Here is a 23,415-nt window from a genome sequence, read left to right on the forward strand (position 1 = left end):
TGCCTATGTAGATTACATTACATTACTTTTACATGACAGAGTACGGTAGACTGCAAACCGCTGGAAGGTTGAAGGCGGAGCTTCTGAACATGGCGGCAAACCACTGCTAACAAACTTACCAGCGAATCTCTTTATATCCCGCTAGCTTAGTTTTAGACAACTTAAAAATAAATAATATGTTTTCTTTTGTAATCTAATAATTCTCAACAAACTTTTTAGAGTTTTAGTGTTTTAGTTTGGAGACAAAAGGGACTAAAAAAGCTAAAAACAGTACAGACACACTTACTTAACGTTAGTTATTGTTAATGTGTTACTTCATGTGTTGTTCATGTTAACTAATGCATTACTTAACGTTAGTTAATTATTGTTCTCGTGTTACTTCATGTGTTGTTCATGTTAACTAATGCATTACTTAACGTTAGTTAATTATTGTTCTCGTGTTACTTCATGTGTTGTTCATGTTAACTAATGCATTACTTAACGTTAGTTAATTATTGTTCTCGTGTTACTTCATGTGTTGTTCATGTTAACTAATGCATTACTTCACGTTAGTTAATTATTGTTCTCGTGTTACTTCATGTGTTGTTCATGTTAACTAATGCATTACTTCACGTTAGTTAGTCAACACTTAATGTAAAGTGTTACCATTTCTTGATAACATTTACCTTAATAAAATGTGTTTGCTTAAACGACCATTAGGCCTTGCATTGTATTGTATTGTGATGCCCACATCGTAATACATATTGTTTCATGAAGATTCTTTCAGTACCCAGCCCTCACTGTATATTGTATAACGTCTCTTTTAGAGTGTCTACTGTACCGTCTACTGTAGTTTGCACATTGCACCAGACATTGTATCTTGTATTGACATCTTGTATAGTTCTTGTATATTTCTAGTATATTCCTTGTATATTACATGTACTGTGCCCTGTGTGTTAATTACACTACAGTGTGGTCTTTCACACGCTCTGCTAGGACTCCCATGATATTGTGGACCTCCCTGCAGACTTTAAACACACATTTTAAATTCTTTAATGTTATTTAAATCGACTTGGCTTTTGGGTGTGTTTTAATTACCATGTCTCTCCCTGTTCATACTATCTTAGTATTTCAGGAGATGCCATTTTCAAATGTGCCTTTCCTTTCATTTACCCACACCTCCACCCGCTCCACACCTCCACCCCCTCCGCCCCCTCCACCCCTCCGCCCCCCCCCCCCCCCCCCCCCCCCCCCCCCCGCATCCCACCATTTCTCCTGTTGGGTCCGCCTCATTCTGTTGTGTGCTGTTGTTGCTTAATAAAGAGCAATCACGAGCAGAAATTATGTCTCATGAGACACAAAAACACAAAATGTGCTTAACTGTGAGCAACTGACGTTACTGTCGTGTAATTAGTGCAACCCTCTGAAGGAAAGTAGGAGACTGACGCAGGAGTTTAGAATGTAAATATTATGAAGTCATCAGAAATGGACCACAAACAGCAGTGCGTACATGGACTCTCACGGACACATAAAGCATCTTGCCTGAAGACACTCCTCTAGCTTCATTGTTTACACTTTATTGTATCCATTTATCAATCAGCAGGGACTCTTGACTGTCACATTTGCTTAATGGCCTGTGCTGATTTTTGCAAACAGAATAAAATAATTGACAGTGTTTTTATGACTGCTTACACGTTAAAATTATAAATAACATAGTTAGTGTTATTAGTGAAAAACTGACACTCAAGCAACAAAACCTTGGCCCAGTTCCACACAGCTATAAGCATATTGTTCAGGTCATGTTTCTCCAACGCACACACACTTCTCTATACTGGACACAGACACCACTACACACACTTCTCTATACTGGACACAGAAACCACTACACACACTTCTCTATACTGGATACAGAAACCACTACACACACTTCTCTATACTGGACACAGAAAACACTACACACACTTCTCTATACTGGATACAGAAACCACTACACACACTTCTCTATACTGGACACAGAAAACACTACACATTTATCTACACTGGACATGGTAAACACTACACACACTTCTCAAAATTAAACACAGAAATCTTGCAAATTACAGTCTTATAATAATCAGCTCCTGCATTACACAGAGGATGTATGAATCCAGAAAGCTACCACAGTCAGAACTATCATTCTCTAGGTGTCACGTTACAGCCCCTGACTCCTCCCCTTTGGGAGTGTGTTTATGTTGTCTACGTCTAGTCGTCTGCGTCTGTGGATCTCCGTGGGTGCGGTTACATCTGAGTGTGTTCATCGCTCTCACCTGTGGCTCGTCTCGTGATCACTCGGGGTTTATGTGGTTTGTCTATTTCATGTGCGTTTGCGCAGTGTCCCGTGCCCGTCTTTGTCTAAGTATCACACGTGAATGTGTGTGTTATGTGTGCGCTATCCACGCTATATTTATATGTTAATAAACGTGACGTTTGTGAAGCAAGGATTCTGTGCAATTAGTACAATTCATGTTGTTTTTGCGTACATTTTCTATACACACAATGTCACTCAATAACAAAATTCTGGATCATTCTTGTCTTATTTACAAATGCTGTGTAAACCTAAGGTTCAAAAGCTTAAATAAAGTATAAAATGCAAAGCTCTGCAAAAAAAAAAAAAACCTATTACTGTAATACACATTTTTTGCACATGCAGATCATTGAAATAAAATGCAGTACTGTACTGGGTCAGAGAGGAGCAAATATCACAATTTGTCCTGCAATCTCAAGTGCTGGTTTGGTCCTTCACAAATGCCAGATTGGTCCCTATAACAGTGACCTCCTTCTTTCGTTTTTGAATGAACTCTACCAACAACTGGTTCCAGAAGCAGAAAGGGAACAGGTGGGAGGAAACACGAGGACATTTGTGATGGGACGATGTAGCATTCTGTCATTTTCATGTCATCACAAACTGGTTTATAGACCATCCAAGAGTGATGTCCCTTTCCCTCCTGCCCATCTCACCTTTCCTCAACCCCACTAAGGAACTTTTTTCAGTCTGGAGGTGGAAGGTGTATGATCATCGGCCCCATGACCAAATATCCCTCCTGGATGCAATGGATCCAGGCTATTTGTATGAGGTAAATGTGTTAATGTGTTTAGAGTTTTGAAAAAGAATCTCAAGTATTGGTACACACATGTTAGCAGTCGTAAAGAAACTGTAATATCATGCCATTAGTTCAATCTTCTGACTTGCATAAATTTATAACATGTTGAATGTTGTTCCAAACAGCAGTGTCACACACATGCACACACCCATGCACACACACACACACACACACACACACACACACACACACACACACACACACACGCACTCATGCACACACAGGTTTCTATTCTTCCTGAATCATTTCAGATGAAAGAAGTATAAAATATGACAGACATAAGGGGATGTAACTATTCAATTTATAAATTCCATCAGCTTTATTGTTTAAAATTTTTTGAACTTGTTGATCAATTGGGGGGGACGGTATAACACTGCAGTTGCTTAATTGCGAAAATGAAATGAAGCAATTAATGTTTTATGATTGCTTACACAAGAAAAAAATAAATTAAAAAGTGAAAGCTGACACTCAATCATCAAAACCTCAGCCCTGATCTGCACATTCTTAGGCTCACACTTAGACTTAAACACATAGTCCTGCAAAACGTTACACACATTGTCCTGCAAAACACCACACACATAGTCCTGCAAAACACTACACACATAGTCCTGCAAAACACCACACACATAGTCCTGCAAAACACTACACACATAGTCCTGCAAAACGTTACACACATAGTCCTGCAAAACGTTACACACATAGTCCTGCAAAACACCACACACATAGTCCTGCAAAACGTTACACACATAGTCCTGCAAAACACCACACACATAGTCCTGCAAAACACTACACACATAGTCCTACAAAACACCACACACATAGTCCTGCAAAACACCACACACATAGTCCTGCAAAACGTTACACACATAGTCCTACAAAACACTACACACATAGTCCAACAAAACACTACACACATAGTCCTGCAAAACACTACACACATAGTCCTACAAAACACTACACATGCTTCTTCAAAACTGTCATTGTCTAGGTTCAGCAGGACCGGGCAGTGGAATCAGACAATGTAAGGCACCAGAACCAGACACACACAGAGGATTTGCCCACAGCTACTTAACACAGACAGTAAGGAGACACTATCAGGGATTTGTAAACACATTATATAAAAATTCAGCTATATGCACTAAATCAGAACATTTTAATACCTATTCCTTAATTTTGAAACAATGCCTTATACGCGCTCCTGTGGTATGGTACATGAATCCTGATTGGTCTCTACATAGAAAGAACATGCTTCAGAGAAATTCAAAGATCCTCAATGACCATGAGGTTTTTAAAAAGGTTCATCAGGTCCATCGAGAATGGGTAGTATCCTCATGGATGTTGGATTAAAATCCTTCACATGAGTTAACACTTCTTTTGGGGTCTTAATGAAATGTGTGTATTTTGGGACAGGGATCAAACACCACAGGGCCTTGTCTCCCTGTCTAAACAGCCCTGTTCACAACAGCCAGTTTGAGTGCCTGTTCCTTTAAATGATGAGTCACTACTCAGGGGCGGGGCAGGGGGCGGAGTGAAATGGCCTCTGGAAAATGTACATTGTCAAACACATAAAATGTGAAAAAAATCAACAATTCTATGAAATCAACAGCAAGAAGCACTCTGGAGAAATCTTCACCCATTCTCTCATATTACTCTCACATTCATGTGTTGATAAGTTAATTTTCAGATATTTAACCAACAAATTAATAACATTATTTGGGAATACTGTATCAAATAAAATCATAACATTCTTGAGGACTGCATCCATTACCTCACGTTAGCATTAGCTAGTGTGATATGGCCAAAGGAACACATCATTATTTTTTTAATAATTACATTTCCCTCGTCTGCAGTTTTGCCACAGACAGCTGGCATTGATCCCGGTTTTAGGAAAAGTTTTATTGCCAGCCTTGCGTTGTACTGACCCACGAAGGAAAAGCAGTCAGATGTAAAGTGTTTAGCACACATATGCAGGTTTTTGCCGACTGTAGTTGGGACACTGCCATCAAAACCAAACCTATCCACTCAGCTCTTCTTCTTCTGAGGCTGGGGGCCGATGTAACACTGTGTGTTGGTCTGTACAGTGACCATCGGAGCAGTCCCTGTGCTTGGCTTAACTCTAGTGAGTCCAGCACTCGTGACACAAAAGGCACACCGTTGTAAAGTGGTGGGCAGAGATATTCAGATAGAGGGCGGTACAATTATAACGAGTAGGCAGTGACTTGGCAAAGGGGGAGCATGCACAGCAATCGCGCAGTAGACGGACTACACACCATCATCACAGCAGAAGACCAAATAAATGCAGAGCTGGTGAAATACAGTATCAAATGGAACAATGTATATTTCCACTGAGGTGCTCTGGTCCAAACCCGGTTTAATTTAATACCCACAATGGTCACACCACACCTTAAACCCCATCCTTAAACCCCATCCTTAAACCCACTGAATGTGGGGGAAGGTTTACAATCTCCAGCCCTGTCAGGTTACACCTGATGCAAGCCATGGAAGGCACCTGTGACTAAAAGGCCTGTCCAAGGATGGATGTATCATATTATTTTCCCCTTACTGCTTTGATAGAAATGGCATATATTGTAATGTAAACATAGAAAAAAGGGCATAGACTGTGATGCAATCAAACAGAGAGGACACAGACTGTGATGCAAACAGAGAGGACACAGACTGTGATGCAAACAAAGAGAGAGGACACAGACTGAGATGTAAACAAAGAGAGAGGACACAGACTGCGATGTAAATGAGAGAGAGGACACAGACTGAGATGTAAACAAAGAGAGAGGACACAGACTGAGATGTAAACAAAGAGAGAGGACACAGACTGAGATGTAAACAAAGAGAGAGGACACAGACTGTGATGTAAACAGAGAGAGAGGACACAGACTGAGATGTAAACAAAGAGAGAGGACACAGACTGAGATGTAAACAAAGAGAGAGGACACAGACTGAGATGTAAACAAAGAGAGAGGACACAGACTGAGATGTAAACAAAGAGAGAGGACACAGACTGTGATGTAAACAGAGAGAGAGGACACAGACTGAGATGTAAACAAAGAGAGAGGACACAGACTGAGATGTAAACAAAGAGAGAGGACACAGACTGAGATGTAAACAAAGAGAGAGGACACAGACTGAGATGTAAACAAAGAGAGAGGACACAGACTGAGATGTAAATAAAGAGAGAGGACACAGACTGTGATGCAAACAAAGAGAGAGGACACAGACTGTGATGCAAACAAAGAGAGAGGACACAGACTGTGATGTAAACAAAGAGAGAGGACACAGACTGTGATGTAAACAAAGAGAGAGGACACAGACTGAGATGTAAACAAACTGCTATGGCCAGATCCAGCTAGGCAAAGAAAGTACGTTTAGTAATGATCATTTTTATCAGTAGGCCTATGCACTACTGGACTTGTTTATTGTGTTTGGTTAATCATACACTTTAACAGTCGCTATCTCTTTGTAATTGATTTATAAGGTGACAAAATTGTGCTTTTACCAATGATAGTACTGAATCCAATGTTTCATTTTGCCAAATATCTTAAAGGCTCTGCTACGTGTGTGTTGTTGTGTTAAGTGTGCGTAAAGTTTTTACAAAATTATCACTGCTTTAAAAGTTTTGCTTAAGCAACTGTAATAGAATATGTGAGCTGGCATGCTCACATGCGGAAGGTGTCTGCTGATTATTCCGAAATGAACTGCAAGTAACTTCTGCGTTTCAAACCCACGCGCTCACGCACGTGCGCGTGCGCGCGGAGATAGTCCAAACGAGGGAGAATATATGCTTACATTTTAATTATGTAAGAGTTAATTTCACAACATATTGATTAAAGGTACATAATGTAAAAGGCTGTTCTTACCCAAATGTGGTCTCACAGTAGCGTCAACGTAGTTTCTGTTCCACTGTCGTGTGTTTTTTATGAACTCGGCTTACTGAAGGACTGACTGACGGGAATGGATCCGTGGTTCGTGAGGGCTAATATAACCATTTTGTTCTGACAGTCTCTCAAATTCACTTTCCCCTATTTCAGTCAGACGTTCCTGTGATTATTAGGGTCAGACAAACTGAAGTCGCCTCAACGATAAATCTCGAGAAACAGGTTTAAGCCCCGCTATCCTAACCCGGCGGATACCTGCATTAAACAATCCTGAACTATTGTGACTTAAATTCAGCGGTTCTGAACTCACCTGGACGTTGTCAGTCGAACCTTAGCTGGAGTAACGAACCGTAGGTACCGAGCCTACCTGTCGTGTCTGGTCAGTGATGCACCTGTATGATCAACTCTGAGGTGTGGACGTCCTGTACATCAGCAAACATCACCTCTATGTTACGTTACCAGATAACTCTGCCTCGAATTCATATTGCTGAAGTCCTCTGTAAGCTTCTGCACTGTCGTAATTGCAGCAATATTTTAAAAAATCTTCCTTAATAGTCTGAATAACCCCCCAGTCGCAGTATCAAGGCTGCGTCTCCATCCATCCCTCCAGGCAAAGCTCTACTTACAGCGGTCGCAGCCTGAGTGGACCGGGTCCGGCACCACCCGTTTAACTGTTCAACTTCTAGGACCGAATAACGAGCTCTTTGGATTAGGCAGGTTTAAATATATATAAAATATATACATCTAAAAAGCTCTTGAGGGCGAGCTGGCGAACTGGAGTTTGCGAGAAAACTGGAGAAATTAAATGTAAGCAAAGTCACCTTAACGACATGTCAGCATTTTGACTTCCCTCTCCTATTACTGTATTGAATGTAATGATATAGATTTGAGTGAGAGTGTTGACTCCATCGAGAATGAAGTGAAGTGTGTGAGGAGTGAGAGGAAGTGTGAGGAAGTGTGGAGAGGTTGGTGGTACCGACCTGAGTCAGCACGCCTGAGAGAGTGAATCACCAAGCGTCCCAGTCTAGATGGGCAGAAACTGGCACCCCACGGTACAGCTAGGGTATGTGTTCAATACAGTCTAATCTGACTCTGTAGGACACTGGGACTTTGGATCCATTGGTCTCGAGGTGAAAATCAGCTGGGCCTCTTCTCACAGACCAGAATGATCCGCCTCTGTAAAGTATATTTCAATAAGTCAGAAGTTTGTCACCTATGAGACCCTCACCCTCCGGAGATGATGATGTGATGGGTAGGCTATACTCACTCAGGAAGGTCGCACAGAATTAATTGTTTCATACAACAGGATTCCGTGATTTATATATTAAATAAAATTGGTATTCTGGCTGTAATTTGAGAGCTAGCTCGTTGGCCCAGTGGTCAGTCATTTATTGTGCTAGTATGTGTCCATCTTTGACTTCTATGTAACCCTGCCACAGAAAACGCATAAATGGAATCTCACAACTCAGCAGAAAATTGTGAAATGCACCCGTTGCGAGTTCTCCTTCTGATATCCATCAGTATCATTGAGTAGTTTTACTTGACTGGCCAGAAAGAACCCTTTTCCCCAATATTAGTTCAGCAGTACATAAGATGGCAGGTCAGTCTTAACAGAAAAAGGTAATTACCAAACCATCACTCAGCCTGAGTAGAACGTTCACCTTGTTTCCAGAGCATTGATGGTCAGGGGGAACTTTAGCAGAACTTTCTAACAGCAGCATTGCAGAACACAAAGGATGATCACATACAGGCTAAACGCAAAGAACCCCTGGAAGCTGAGAGTTCATCCACCATGACCTACACAGTCTTAGGGAAAACGATGTAGACAGCAATCTTTCATATAATGCAAATAATCCAGTTTGGTGTTACTCTGAGTCTTGTAGCTGTAGTATTCCTAACCTCCATTAATTGGGACAGTTTTTAAACTCCTGGGATTTTATTGCTCATAAACTCAAAGTTTTTTTATTAGCACCAATCATAATTTTCAGTATCCATAGTATTAAATTGCTCTGGAGTTCCTTGTATGCAGAATGCTGAACTTTTAATATATTAAAATTCAAACTAGCCAAACTGTAAGCATGCTTTTACATAATAAGAGGATAAGTCACTCATATTGCCAGTCATACACTCGTACACCCAGTGGTAAATGCTAGAATAACATTTCAGAAGAAAACAGACAGGTTCAATGTTCAAGATTATAATCCATGCAGAGCAAGAGCAAGATGGGCTTCATCCCAACATCATCATCATCATCACAGACACCACTTGCCCTTGAAGGCTTGCATGTTTATTTTTTATCCTAGTTCGCCACCTTGTGATTATCTGCCTTAAATGCACAACAATACCAATGGAATTCAAGTTCATAGAACCTCCCTGCATGCAAAATGATGGAATCAAACGTTTAAGAAATTCACTACTCATGTAGAACAGTCAAAAATGATTCTGCATCCTTCACATCTATAGACAGAAAAATAAAAGTTTATAAAAAAGAAAAACTATCCTGAAAAGTCCCCTTGGGGTATGGCAGCTGGGTGTGGATCTTGAGGAAGCGTGTGGGATCAGGGCAGATCTCCTGGGTGTCAAGAGGAGAATCTGAAGGAGCTTAAGCTCCACTGAGCTGCAGCCAGAGCTGTTGTCTCAAGTGAAGCCCAGTAAAGTGGCTACCAGATCAGCTGAGCACTCACACCCTGCCAGGAGGAAATGTTTGTGTGAGCTAATTATATCTAAATATCTTTGGTTGGCCTAAAAAATATTAATTCTATAATTCTTACTGAGGTTATTTCAGTGGTTGGACGTGATGCAAACTATAACTGCAGGCATTTTCAACTTTTTCGTTAGATAAGTGGAACCTAACCGAAGTGAAGCTTTTGTACCTTTGTTAAATAATGGACAATTCACAAGGACAATTACTCAGTTCAAGTTTTAAAAACAGCCATTTATTTCTTATATTAAAATCTACAGTGAATTCAGGATTACAGACTGGATGCAGCAACACTCGGAGTACCCGTCCACTCCGACAAGAGACAGGGGACTGAAGTAGACTGGGAGAGGGAGGGGCAGGGCAGGGGGAGGGGCGGAGTCGAGTGGAAAGAGGCGGGGCAGAATGGGAGGGGGAGCTCGTGCATCGCTTCAGGCTGCTCACAGTTGTGTCCACCAGAACAGATGAACAGTGGGAGGATTAATGTTCCCCTCCACGACCCAACTGTACACACACCCTCGTGTGTGTGTGTGTGTGTGTTTGCAACTCGTCCTGTCTCGTCTGCTGCCACTCTGGCTCGTCCCGGGTTCGGAACCGTGGTTACCATGGCGGAGACATGGGCTGTGGGTTCTGGAGGTATGACATCACCACGGCTGATATTGAAAGCCTGGTGAAAGACAACACAAAGGCAGCCACAGCTCCATAACAACGACCAACACACTGCATAACAATCACAACGGGTAAAGCAGGACAGAAAATGTCATGTTCTCCAAGACTAACAGCAAGCTCCTTTTCAGAAGACAAGGAACTGGTTTCAAACTCCGATTTTGTGTTATAATATAAACCACTAGTGTTTCATCACTTATAACACACCACACTGCACTCAAACTTGGCAAAGAAGGCCCTGAAGAGTTCAAAAACACTTCACCAGACTCCAGACTAGAGGTCTGCACTCCCGCGGGTCCCGCGGGACCCGACAGAATATCTTGCGGCGCGGGACAGAATTTAATTGTTATTGGCGGGAGCGGGAGTTGAATTAGTCCAGGCGATGCGGGAGCGGGACCACATATACATGTAGAAAAATCCCGCAAATTAATAGTCTAGAAAATTATAATAATAACAATGCAATGATTTCCATGCATAAGGAACAGGACGAAAACAACTAATCATTCAGTACGTAAGCAATAAACTAATTCAAAATATTGGCTAAGCAACTGATCACGTGAACATGAAGTGTGCGTCATTTTGTCATTTTGATACAGAAATGGCAGAGACTGTAGACCAGGGGTCGGCAACCTTTGAGACATGGAGTGCCAACTTTAACATGTCCAGTCAATGAGTGTGCCACTATGGCGGCGAGTTTAAATTGTTGACCGAGGAGGGGGGGAGGTGTAAATCGACACAAAAAGTATTATATCGCGATCGATCGCCAAGTTTAAACGCCTCCGCCGTTCGCGCGAGGTGTGCGTGCGGAGTCGCGCGCTACGGTCACTCGCGAAAGTATAATCCATTAATATAATAATTTATATTAAAATATATATTTTTGCTGATGCTGGTCCAGCGTGTCGCGTGCCAGTGACTATGCCTCGGTGTGCCAATGGTGGCACGCGTGCCATAGGTTGCCGACCCCTGCTGTAGACGGTCAACCAGTTTCAGCTGTGGAAAATTCTATTAAAACAGGTGAATACACCACAATTAAGCCAACTACAGGAAAGTCTGATGTATGGAAGTCATATTCCATTGTAATTAATGGAGATGGAAATCGGATTGTTGTGATACATGTCAGAAAGTGTTGGTGTACGTCACCTAACGGGATGTGTTTGGACTGTGATAAGAAATGGGACAGCGCAATCGCTATATTGCTGTTTTAATAAATACATAAGAAAATTTCAAGTACTAAATTTAATTAATTCAATTCATATTAGGATTGCGGGCGGGGGCGACAGAAATGTGTATGTGGTGGGCGGGTGCGGGATTCAAACAAGCGATTTTTTGGCCGGTGTGAGCGGGTGCGAGATTAAAACAAGCAGGTGCGGGCGGGAGCGGGATTAAAACAAGCGATTTTTTGGCGGGAGCGGGTCTAAAACAAGCGGGAGCGGGCGGGAGCGGGATTAAAAAAGCAGTCCCGCGCAGACCTCTACTCCAGACTGTCGCAGACTGGTGCGACAGATTCCACAGACGCACCCTTCGTAAACCGTTAGCAACTACAAGAGGTCCAAGGAAAGACAATCCAGGATCAATAGAAGAAAGTGGCCTTGTCTGACCAATCATGTTTTTTGCATTCTGGAACAGTTTGAAGAACATGACAAAGAGCTCAAAGTGCAGATTTCACAGATCTCGATCAAGGTTATAATAGTTTTGGATTTTTCATTATAGTTTAGTTTTTATTTCATTGTGACTTTTTTCCCCAATTCAGTTATTTTTAATTAGTTTTGAGCATGTTTGCTAGTTTTTTATTCAAAGTAAATATTGTGTAATAAAAACTCATCAAAAGATACCATTTTTAAAAATACATTCAATTACTGTTGAACAACCAACAGACTACAAGATAGAAGCCCTAAGTGGAAAATGTGTAATATTGCTGCTGAAAATTGCCAGACTAAGGACAGACACAAACATAGGAGCGTAACCCTATTTTGGTTTGTGTGAAAAGCCAGACTTTTTGAAGGCAATTGAGTCACACAGTCATGGTGACATCCAGTCTCAACACATTAACTAGTGCATCCTCCCGCTTGTGGTTTTCCTGCATATTAACTAACCAGCAGCTATTTGATCACTGGTGAAAACGGGCCATTGTGGTTCTCCTTCCCGGTGCTACCCAGCCGGGATGGTGCTTCTCTTTCGGCGGAGCTACTCGGAGGCTAGCTTGTCAAGGTACTGGCAGTTAGCCCTCTTGTGTGAGCTTTGAGATTCGTGGGGTTTTTCCTCTTGAGAACTACTCTATATATTTTATCACCTGTTTCCACTACAAGACATGTAGTCATATTTTAAAAATCCCATACAGGACTCGCCGTTTTCTCCCAACTTTTGTTGTCATAATTGTGCAGGCTAGCATAGCGAGCAGGAGCTCTAAACAAGAGACGTGACGGACCATGAGGGTCGTACGCTTCTGCCAGCTAATATAAAACTTCTAGTGAAAAAAATCTATTTCATATCCGTCCACAAGACTTACAAATAAACTGACGAACATGAAAACGAAGGGTATCCTATCTATAATTTAAGAACGTTTTAGTTAGTTTTCTAAACATGTAATTATAGTTACAGTTAGTTATCGTTTTTCTTTTAATTACCGGTATTTATTTATTTCAGTTAACGAAAATGTTTTCAGTATCAGTTTTCGTTTTTTTGTTCGTTTCCGTTAACGATTATAACCTTGATCTCGATCCAATCGAGTGTCCGTGCGCTGTGTTGCACAAACAGGCGCAAACTATGGAGGCCCCACTTCACAATTTTCAGGACTTAAATGACCTGCAGGTAATGTGCTACATACCACAGAACCCCTTCACTGGTCAGAGCTGTTTTGATTGCACAATGGGAACCAAGACAATATTAGACAGGTGGTTTTAACAATCCCTGAGCGGGATATGTTGTTTACAACTAATACATGTATGTTTACACTCAACACTATCACTTTTCAGTTCTTGCTTCACGAATACATGTGCGCTTTCGCACGCGCGCACACACACACACACACACACTCTCACACACACTCTCACACACACTCTCACACACACTCTCACACACACTCTCACACACAGAGAACTCACATGAAGCTGCTCATCATCTGCTTGGTGTCTTCTGAGCTCCTGGAATTTGCAAAACTGATGAAGGAGCAGTAGACGGCGATCCATGCACACCACTTCAGCTGCACACGACAACACACACACACACACATAAGGTCAGCAACGGATTCTGAATTGCGATTAATTCCATTTCAGCACAAGCATACCACTTGAAGGAGTCCTGCACACAACAGGTTTTTATCAAAACTTAACTAGCTTTAATTATTGTTAATATTGTCATTTTATTATGGCATTAATAAATATTGCATGGTGGTATTTTGAGGTCAACACATAGCCTATGTTTTTTATATTGTGGAGATCTGATGGTATAGTCCAGTATTGCCGATCTTAGAATAACCAAGATAAGATTTGCTTATTCTCTTGTAAAGGGTACAACATCTTTTGTGTGTAATGGTTATTTCCACTCCAGATGGAGCTGCATCGTACATATTTATCATCGTACATAGACCCGTGAGACTCAGGTGGAGATGCCTTCACCTTCAGCATCAGCCCACACATGCTGAAGATCATGCCGAGGAGGTTCATGTAGTCTGGGGTGGGGTCCTCCAGGGTGGGGTTGGTGTCTGTGCTTGGAGGCTTGTAGCTGTACAAGAAAAGACCCGTTTTATTACTGCAATGATTTAATAACGAGTCTGTACGCGTCTCCGTGACGTCACTCCGTAATCCTCAGCTAGCAATGCTTGGCTAGTTAATGAACAGTTGGGATAGCTAACTGTGTTTTTCACCCTAAAAAAAAACAAAACCCACATTTTACTCACCGAAAAACTTTGTTCTGTCTCCGCGGGTCCGCCATACTATTCGAGCTCATGATATCCAACAATTATCGAGCTGAACTTGTTGTTTTCACTGAGCTAGTTCAACGTTCAGAAGCGCTTATGACTTGATACTGAGGAACAAACGTTCTTCTCTCATAGTCAAGCGTAAGGAAGCCGCCTGGGCTCATTATTGCCACCTAGAGGAACAAAGATACATTTACATTTACATTTATGGCATTTAGCAGACGCTCTTATCCAGAGCGACTTACAAAAGATACTGTTTTAGTCTATTAACCACACATGAGTAAGTTAAAGGTTGCTTACAACACATAGCCTAAATAAATTATGTTCAACTGTGAATATCAAAGCCAGTGACACTGAAGTGCATACACATATGTATACAGACATAATACACATTGTCAAACGATTGTCTTTGTCAAAAAAAGAGAAGTGTCCTGGTTGGAATAAATGTTTTTTCTTTATTATGCTTAATGCGATTTGCTAAATGTTTTCCAGATTTATTTGAGTATTCAATTTTTTTTAAGAAAAGTATGTGCAAATTCTGGTCTTTCTCTGCCTCTGGCCTCTGGGGGAATGTTGTCACAGCTTTCTACCCTCGCTATTAAATGCATTCTGTGCATTTATCCTATGTTGTACTTACATAAACACACACACTCACACACACATCACAGTCATGTGTGTAGTTTCTCCAAGTGCTGTATGTCTCAGATACACTCACACATACACTTACATAAACACACACACACTCACACATACATCACAGTCATGTGTGTAGATTCTCCAAGTGCTGTATGTCTCAGATACACTCACACATACACTTACATAAACACACACACACTCACACATACATCACAGTCATGTGTGTAGATTCTCCAAGTGCTGTATGTCTCAGATACACTCACACATACACTTACATAAACACACACACTCACACATACATCACAGTCATGTGTGTAGATTCTCCAAGTGCTGTATGTCTCAGATACACTCACACATACACTTACATAAACACACACACTCACACACACATCACAGTCATGTGTGTAGTTTCTCCAAGTGCTGTATGTCTCAGATACACTCACACATACACTTACATAAACACACACACTCACACATACACACTCACACATACACTTACATAAACACACACACTCACACACACATCACAGTCATGTGTGTAGATTCTCCAAGTGCTGTATGTCTCAGATACACTCACACATACACTTACATAAACACACACACTCACACACACATCACAGTCATGTGTATAGTTTCTCCAAGTGCTGTATGTCTCAGGTACACTCACACATACACTTACATAAACACACACACTCACACACACATCACAGTCATGTGTATAGTTTCTCCAAGTGCTGTATGTCTCAGGTACACTCACACATACACTTACATAAACACACACACTCACACATACACACTCACACATACACTTACATAAACACACTCACACACACACATCACAGTCATGTGTGTAGTTTCTCCAAGTGCTGTATGTCTCAGATACACTCACACATACACTTACATAAACACACACACTCACACATACATCACAGTCATGTGTGTAGTTTCTCCAAGTGCTGTATGTCTCAGATACACTCACACATACACTTACATAAACACACACACTCACACACACATCACAGTCATGTGTATAGTTTCTCCAAGTGCTGTATGTCTCAGGTACACTCACACATACACTTACATAAACACACACACTCACACATACATCACAGTCATGTGTATAGTTTCTCCAAGTGCTGTATGTCTCAGGTACACTCACACATACACTTACATAAACACACACACTCACACATACACACTCACACATACACTTACATAAACACACACACTCACACACACATCACAGTCATGTGTATAGTTTCTCCAAGTGCTGTATGTCTCAGGTACACTCACACATACACTTACATAAACACACACACTCACACATACACACTCACACATACACTTACATAAACACACTCACACACACACATCACAGTCATGTGTGTAGTTTCTCCAAGTGCTGTATGTCTCAGGTACACTCACACATACACTTACATAAACACACACACTCACACATACACACTCACACATACACTTACATAAACACACACACTCACACACACATCACAGTCATGTGTATAGTTTCTCCAAGTGCTGTATGTCTCAGGTACACTCACACATACACTTACATAAACACACACACTCACACATACACACTCACACATACACTTACATAAACACACTCACACACACACATCACAGTCATGTGTGTAGTTTCTCCAAGTGCTGTATGTCTCAGATACACTCACACATACACTTACATAAACACACACACTCACACATACATCACAGTCATGTGTGTAGTTTCTCCAAGTGCTGTATGTCTCAGATACACTCACACATACACTTACATAAACACACACACTCACACACACATCACAGTCATGTGTATAGTTTCTCCAAGTGCTGTATGTCTCAGGTACACTCACACATACACTTACATAAACACACACACTCACACATACATCACAGTCATGTGTATAGTTTCTCCAAGTGCTGTATGTCTCAGGTACACTCACACATACATTTACATAAACACACACACTCACACATACACACTCACACATACACTTACATAAACACACACACTCACACACACATCACAGTCATGTGTATAGTTTCTCCAAGTGCTGTATGTCTCAGGTACACTCACACATACACTTACATAAACACACACACTCACACATACACACTCACACATACACTTACATAAACACACTCACACACACACATCACAGTCATGTGTGTAGTTTCTCCAAGTGCTGTATGTCTCAGATACACTCACACATACACTTACATAAACACACACACTCACACATACACACTCACACATACACTTACATAAACACACACACATACACATACATCACAGTCATGTGTGTAGTTTCTCCAAGTGCTATATGTCTCAGATACACTCACACATACACTTACATAAACACACACACTCACACATACATCACAGTCATGTGTGTAGTTTCTCCAAGTGCTGTATGTCTCAGATACACTCACACATACACTTACATAAACACACACACTCACACATACATCACAGTCATGTGTGTAGTTTCTCCAAGTGCTGTATGTCTCAGATACACTCACACATACACTTACATAAACACACACACTCACACATACATCACAGTCATGTGTGTAGTTTCTCCAAGTGCTGTATGTCTCAGATACACTCACACATACACTTACATAAACACACACACTCACACATACATCACAGTCATGTGTATAGTTTCTCCAAGTGCTGTATGTCTCAGATACACTCACACATACACTTACATAAACACACACACTCACACATACATCACAGTCATGTGTGTAGTTTCTCCAAGTGCTGTATGTCTCAGATACACTCACACATACACTTACATAAACACACACACTCACACATACATCACAGTCATGTGTGTAGTTTCTCCAAGTGCTGTATGTCTCAGATACACTCACACATACACTTACATAAACACACACACTCACACATACATCACAGTCATGTGTGTAGTTTCTCCAAGTGCTGTATGTCTCAGATACACTCACACATACACTTACATAAACACACACACTCACACATACATCACAGTCATGTGTGTAGTTTCCCCAAGTGCTGTATGTCTCAGATACACTCACACATACACTTACATAAACACACACACTCACACATACATCACAGTCATGTGTGTAGTTTCTCCAAGTGCTGTATGTCTCAGATACACTCACACATACACTTACATAAACACACACACTCACACATACATCACAGTCATGTGTGTAGTTTCCCCAAGTGCTGTATGTCTCAGATACACTCACACATACACTTACATAAACACACACACTCACACATACATCACAGTCATGTGTGTAGTTTCTCCAAGTGCTGTATGTCTCAGATACACTCACACATACACTTACATAAACACACACACTCACACATACATCACAGTCATGTGTGTAGTTTCTCCAAGTGCTGTATGTCTCAGATACACTCACACATACACTTACATAAACACACACACTCACACATACATCACAGTCATGTGTGTAGTTTCTCCAAGTGCTGTATGTCTCAGATACACTCACACATACACTTACATAAACACACACACTCACACATACATCACAGTCATGTGTGTAGTTTCTCCAAGTGCTGTATGTCTCAGATACACTCACACATACACTTACATAAACACACACACATACACATACATCACAGTCATGTGTGTAGTTTCTCCAAGTGCTGTATGTCTCAGATACACTCACACATACACTTACATAAACACACACACTCACACATACATCACAGTCATGTGTGTAGTTTCTCCAAGTGCTGTATGTCTCAGATACACTCACACATACACTTACATAAACACACACACATACACATACATCACAGTCATGTGTGTAGTTTCTCCAAGTGCTGTATGTCTCAGATACACTCACACATACACTTACATAAACACACACACATACACATACATCACAGTCATGTGTGTAGTTTCTCCAAGTGCTGTATGTCTCAGATACACTCACACATACACTTACATAAACACACACACTCACACATACATCACAGTCATGTGTGTAGTTTCTCCAAGTGCTGTATGTCTCAGATACACTCACACATACACTTACATAAACACACACACTCACACATACATCACAGTCATGTGTGTAGTTTCTCCAAGTGCTGTATGTCTCAGATACACTCACACATACACTTACATAAACACACACACTCACACATACATCACAGTCATGTGTGTAGTTTCTCCAAGTGCTGTATGTCTCAGATACACTCACACATACACTTACATAAACACACACACTCACACACACATCACAGTCATGTGTGTAGTTTCTCCAAGTGCTGTATGTCTCAGATACACTCACACATACACTTACATAAACACACACACTCACACATACATCACAGTCATGTGTGTAGTTTCCCCAAGTGCTGTATGTCTCAGATACACTCACACATACACTTACATAAACACACACACTCACACATACATCACAGTCATGTGTGTAGTTTCTCCAAGTGCTGTATGTCTCAGATACACTCACACATACACTTACATAAACACACACACTCACACATACACACTCACACATACACTTACATAAACACACACACTCACACACATACATCACAGTCATGTGTGTAGTTTCTCCAAGTGCTGTATGTCTCAGATACACTCACACATACACTTACATAAACACACACACTCACACATACATCACAGTCATGTGTGTAGTTTCTCCAAGTGCTGTATGTCTCAGATACACTCACACATACACTTACATAAACACACACACTCACACATACATCACAGTCATGTGTGTAGTTTCTCCAAGTGCTGCATGTCTCAGATACACTCACACATACACTTACATAAACACACACACTCACACATACATCACAGTCATGTGTGTAGTTTCCCCAAGTGCTGCATGTCTCAGATACACTCACACATACACTTACATAAACACACACACTCACACATACATCACAGTCATGTGTGTAGTTTCTCCAAGTGTTGTATGTCTCAGGTTCACTTTCTGCTCTTCTTACAGGAGCAGCAGTTGGTGAACCATTGCAGTGGTCATTTGAGCTGTGTTCTTTCTGCCCTTCTGTCTTTTCCCTTTTTACTTTCTCTCCCCCTCTTTTCTCTCTCCTGTGTGGAAACAGTTGTACTGTATTATATATTATTGTTTTCATTTGATGTTTACAAAAAACAAAGTTGTCCTCCAAAAATGGAGGAGAGGTGGGTGGAGGTGTGCCAAGAAAAAAGTATGGGGAGTATGATTTCGGCAGGTGTACTCTTGGTATTGCCAAAATTATACTCCCCTTACTAATCCGACCCCTGTTGAACACAGAGACATGTGCTTTACATGGTATAACATACACATCTAGATAAGTCACCAAAACAAAAGACATGTCAGTCATACACTGCAAACCTCAGATCATGAGGGGGGTATTATTTTGGCAGGCGCTGTGTTAGTACTGCCAAAATTATACCCCCCTTACTAACGCAGCCCCTGTTGAACACAGAGACATGTGCTTTACATGGTATAACATACACATCTAGGTAAGTCACCAAAACAAAAGACATGTCAGACACTGCAAACCTCAGATCATGAGGGGGGTAAGATTTCGGCAGGTGTACTGTTGTTATTGCCAAATTTATACTCCCCCTGTTAATCGGGGTGGGTTCGAGAAATGTGATTATTAATCAGTTCACTTAGCACTCTAGGTTTGTCCTAGCTACATAATAAGATATATTTAGGTAATATTTGTCTTTTTTATATTTTATCTTATTAAAATGAAATAAGTCAGGTTGTCATTAAGATATATAAGATGCACAGTTGTCAGTAACGACGTTGAACAAAGTCATACGGCGAGGTCACGTAGTCGGAGGTGAACTTCGGTATATCAAGTGTGTTACTGTTCTCGTAATTCTGAGTTTGAAAGACATTCGCTCCTCCTGAGTGCTACGGTAACAACCAACCTCGTACATTACATTTTATTTAAAACATTTAACACCCGTGAATCAGTGTCTTTATTTGGATATAGATAATGCTGCATCGTTTCCTGTGGTAGATCATTAAAAATTAGTCCTTATTTGTGCATAGAAACAACGGAAATCGCGATTATCATCTGAAACGTCTACATGCGCGTGCACGCGAGGGGGGTAGGATTCTGCCGGGGAGTCGGAATTCGGCACAACACCGGCCCTTCCATTAGGCGACATAGGCAAATGCTAGGGGCGCCGTCTGTCCAGGGGGGCGCTCGCGTGCATGCGTTTTTTTTAAACAAATGAACAGTAATGTGAAATGAACGAAATGTGAAAACAAGCAAAGTCCACACAATCATAATTTCATTGTTTAATAAAATTAGTCAAATTAATAATTCTTATAATAACAACACACCACCTATCACGGGCCGCGCGCCAACCCGCCCTCTCCCGCGCACCTCGTTACTGTTTCTCTGTACACCACAGAGTGAGTGACATCTCCCCGTAAAGACCTCAAAAAGGCAGAAGTCCTCTGGTGCCCAGGGTAGAAAAATGAGAAAAGTGGAGGAAGAAAGGTGGCAGAAAAACAGGTAATATAATGGTAATATGTGGTGAATTAACATTGGCGAACTGTCGGGGACTTCATACCCAGCCATCAATGTGTCTTAAGATGTCTTGACAGTCTTATACAAGATGTCTTGAGACAGTTTGTTGTAGCAAGACATCTCAAGACATCTTAAGACTTATAAGTGAAGACACTCTCTCTATCTTGAGACATGAAGGCTAATGTCTTAAGACATGGAAGTAATAAATTTGTGTGTCTTGAAGACAAGGCATGTCTTAAGACTTCACCTTGTCTTAAGGTACAACAATTTTATGTCTTGAGACGGTTCAGTCAAGACCAAATACTATTTAATACTAAACCTGTGACGGGCAGGGGTGAGCAACAAAAAGGAAGCGATCACGCCAAGTCTCAGGGAAAAAGGATGGTTTAATAGAAAGTGTGCAAACCTAAAACCCGTGCAATAGATCCAAATTAAGGATATAATGACCAGCGGTCAACTGGTACAAAGACAAGACATATATAGACAAACAAACGACCCTCAGGTGAGACGGATCACGGGCTCCGCCCAGCTGAGGGACGCACATGACGTCACCAAACAACAACAACAACAACCGCTGTGGACGTAGGCGGCCGGTAGGGGGCCGCCTCACCGTGACAGACCCCCCCACCAAGCCGCACTCCCCTCCACTGGGTGTGTGGCACACAGCGGCTGCACACAAAACATGAAGGGGCAGGAAGGCAGGGACAGGCAGGAACACACCTCCTGCCGTCCGGGAGCTGAAACACAAAACACACAACATTAAACAGCTCACCTCCCCGGGCGGGACCCTGGACCGACCGGGCCGTTAACACCACAAAACCACGCCCCGGTTGGTCACAGGGCCCTCACGCCCTAACCGGCGTTTAGCCAGAGAGCCCCAAGGGTGTGCGGACGAGGAGCTACGACTCCTTTGTCGTCCTTAGTGTGTGTGTGGGTGCAGGTTACCTCCCCAAGGCGTGGCTACTTCTCCTCCTGGACCTACCTCTTCCCAGAGCTGACCCCAGCCCTTGGCTAGGGGTCACCCCAGCCTCCTGGGGAGCCAACCCCTCCGGGGGCCCCTCATCGCACGGTGGACTCCTCCACCCAACCCAGGAGCGCCAGAGACCGAGGCCCAGAGCACCCCCGACGCGGGCTAGGGAGCAGCCCCAAGGGCCTCCTGGTCACCCCGGGCAGGAGGGAGGATCTCCATCTCCAGCAGGAGCTTCTCAGACCGGAGCCCCATGGTCCCCAAACATCCGGGGGCCCCAGCCATCTAGGGAGGGGCTCTTCATGACCGGGCTCCGGTCACCCCACAACACAAGGGGGCTCCTGCCAGGTGGAGACCCCCACAAGGTCCAGGAACACCACGACAACGCCAGGGGGAAGCACCTGCACAGAAAACACACACACACACACACACACCCAAACACACACCAACATAAAACACAAACGCGCCCTACCCTATTCAGGGCCTCCCTCGGGAGAGACGCCCTCCGTGCCACACCCCATGGCAAGGGACCACAGCCGGTCCCCCCCCAAACACACATTTAAGGGGAGGAGCATGCGTGGAATTACATGCAACAGTTGACAACACGCTAGGACAAAACGCACACGCTATTACTAGACAAACAAACAAAAACGGTGCACAAACAGACAGACGGGACCTACACATGCGCGCTCGACATAAACACACAGTGACGCGCGCCGCTCAGAGTCGCAGTCGCTCCCACACACGAAGAGTTTTCCCAGGGCAGACAGCCCTGGTCCTCGCCGTGCCACAAACACAACACAAAAGCACGGTGGAACTCTTCACAAGACACCACGCAGACACTTACCACAAGACATGACCACGAACGAAGGAGAAAGAAAAAGAGACTCGGCGGCCTCCGAAGGGTGGCTGGTCATTCTGTGACGGGCAGGGGTGAGCAACAAAA

General features: G+C 42.3%; 1 protein-coding gene across 1 annotated transcript; it reads right to left on the reverse strand.

The window, feature by feature from the left end:
• Nucleotides 1-9,919: 9,919 nt before the first annotated feature.
• wdr83os (WD repeat domain 83 opposite strand) lies at nt 9,920-14,428 on the reverse strand. The gene is made up of 4 exons (XM_077020855.1): nt 14,269-14,428; nt 13,988-14,093; nt 13,475-13,572; nt 9,920-10,374 (listed from the first exon to the last, which is right to left on the reverse strand). The coding sequence occupies exons 1-4, from the start codon at nt 14,316-14,318 to the stop codon at nt 10,308-10,310; spliced, it is 321 nt and encodes a 106-aa protein (XP_076876970.1). The 5' UTR covers nt 14,319-14,428; the 3' UTR covers nt 9,920-10,307.
• Nucleotides 14,429-23,415: the final 8,987 nt, after the last annotated feature.

Source organism: Brachyhypopomus gauderio, chromosome 1 (assembly GCF_052324685.1).
Source record: "Brachyhypopomus gauderio isolate BG-103 chromosome 1, BGAUD_0.2, whole genome shotgun sequence".
NCBI lineage: Eukaryota > Metazoa > Chordata > Actinopteri > Gymnotiformes > Hypopomidae > Brachyhypopomus > Brachyhypopomus gauderio.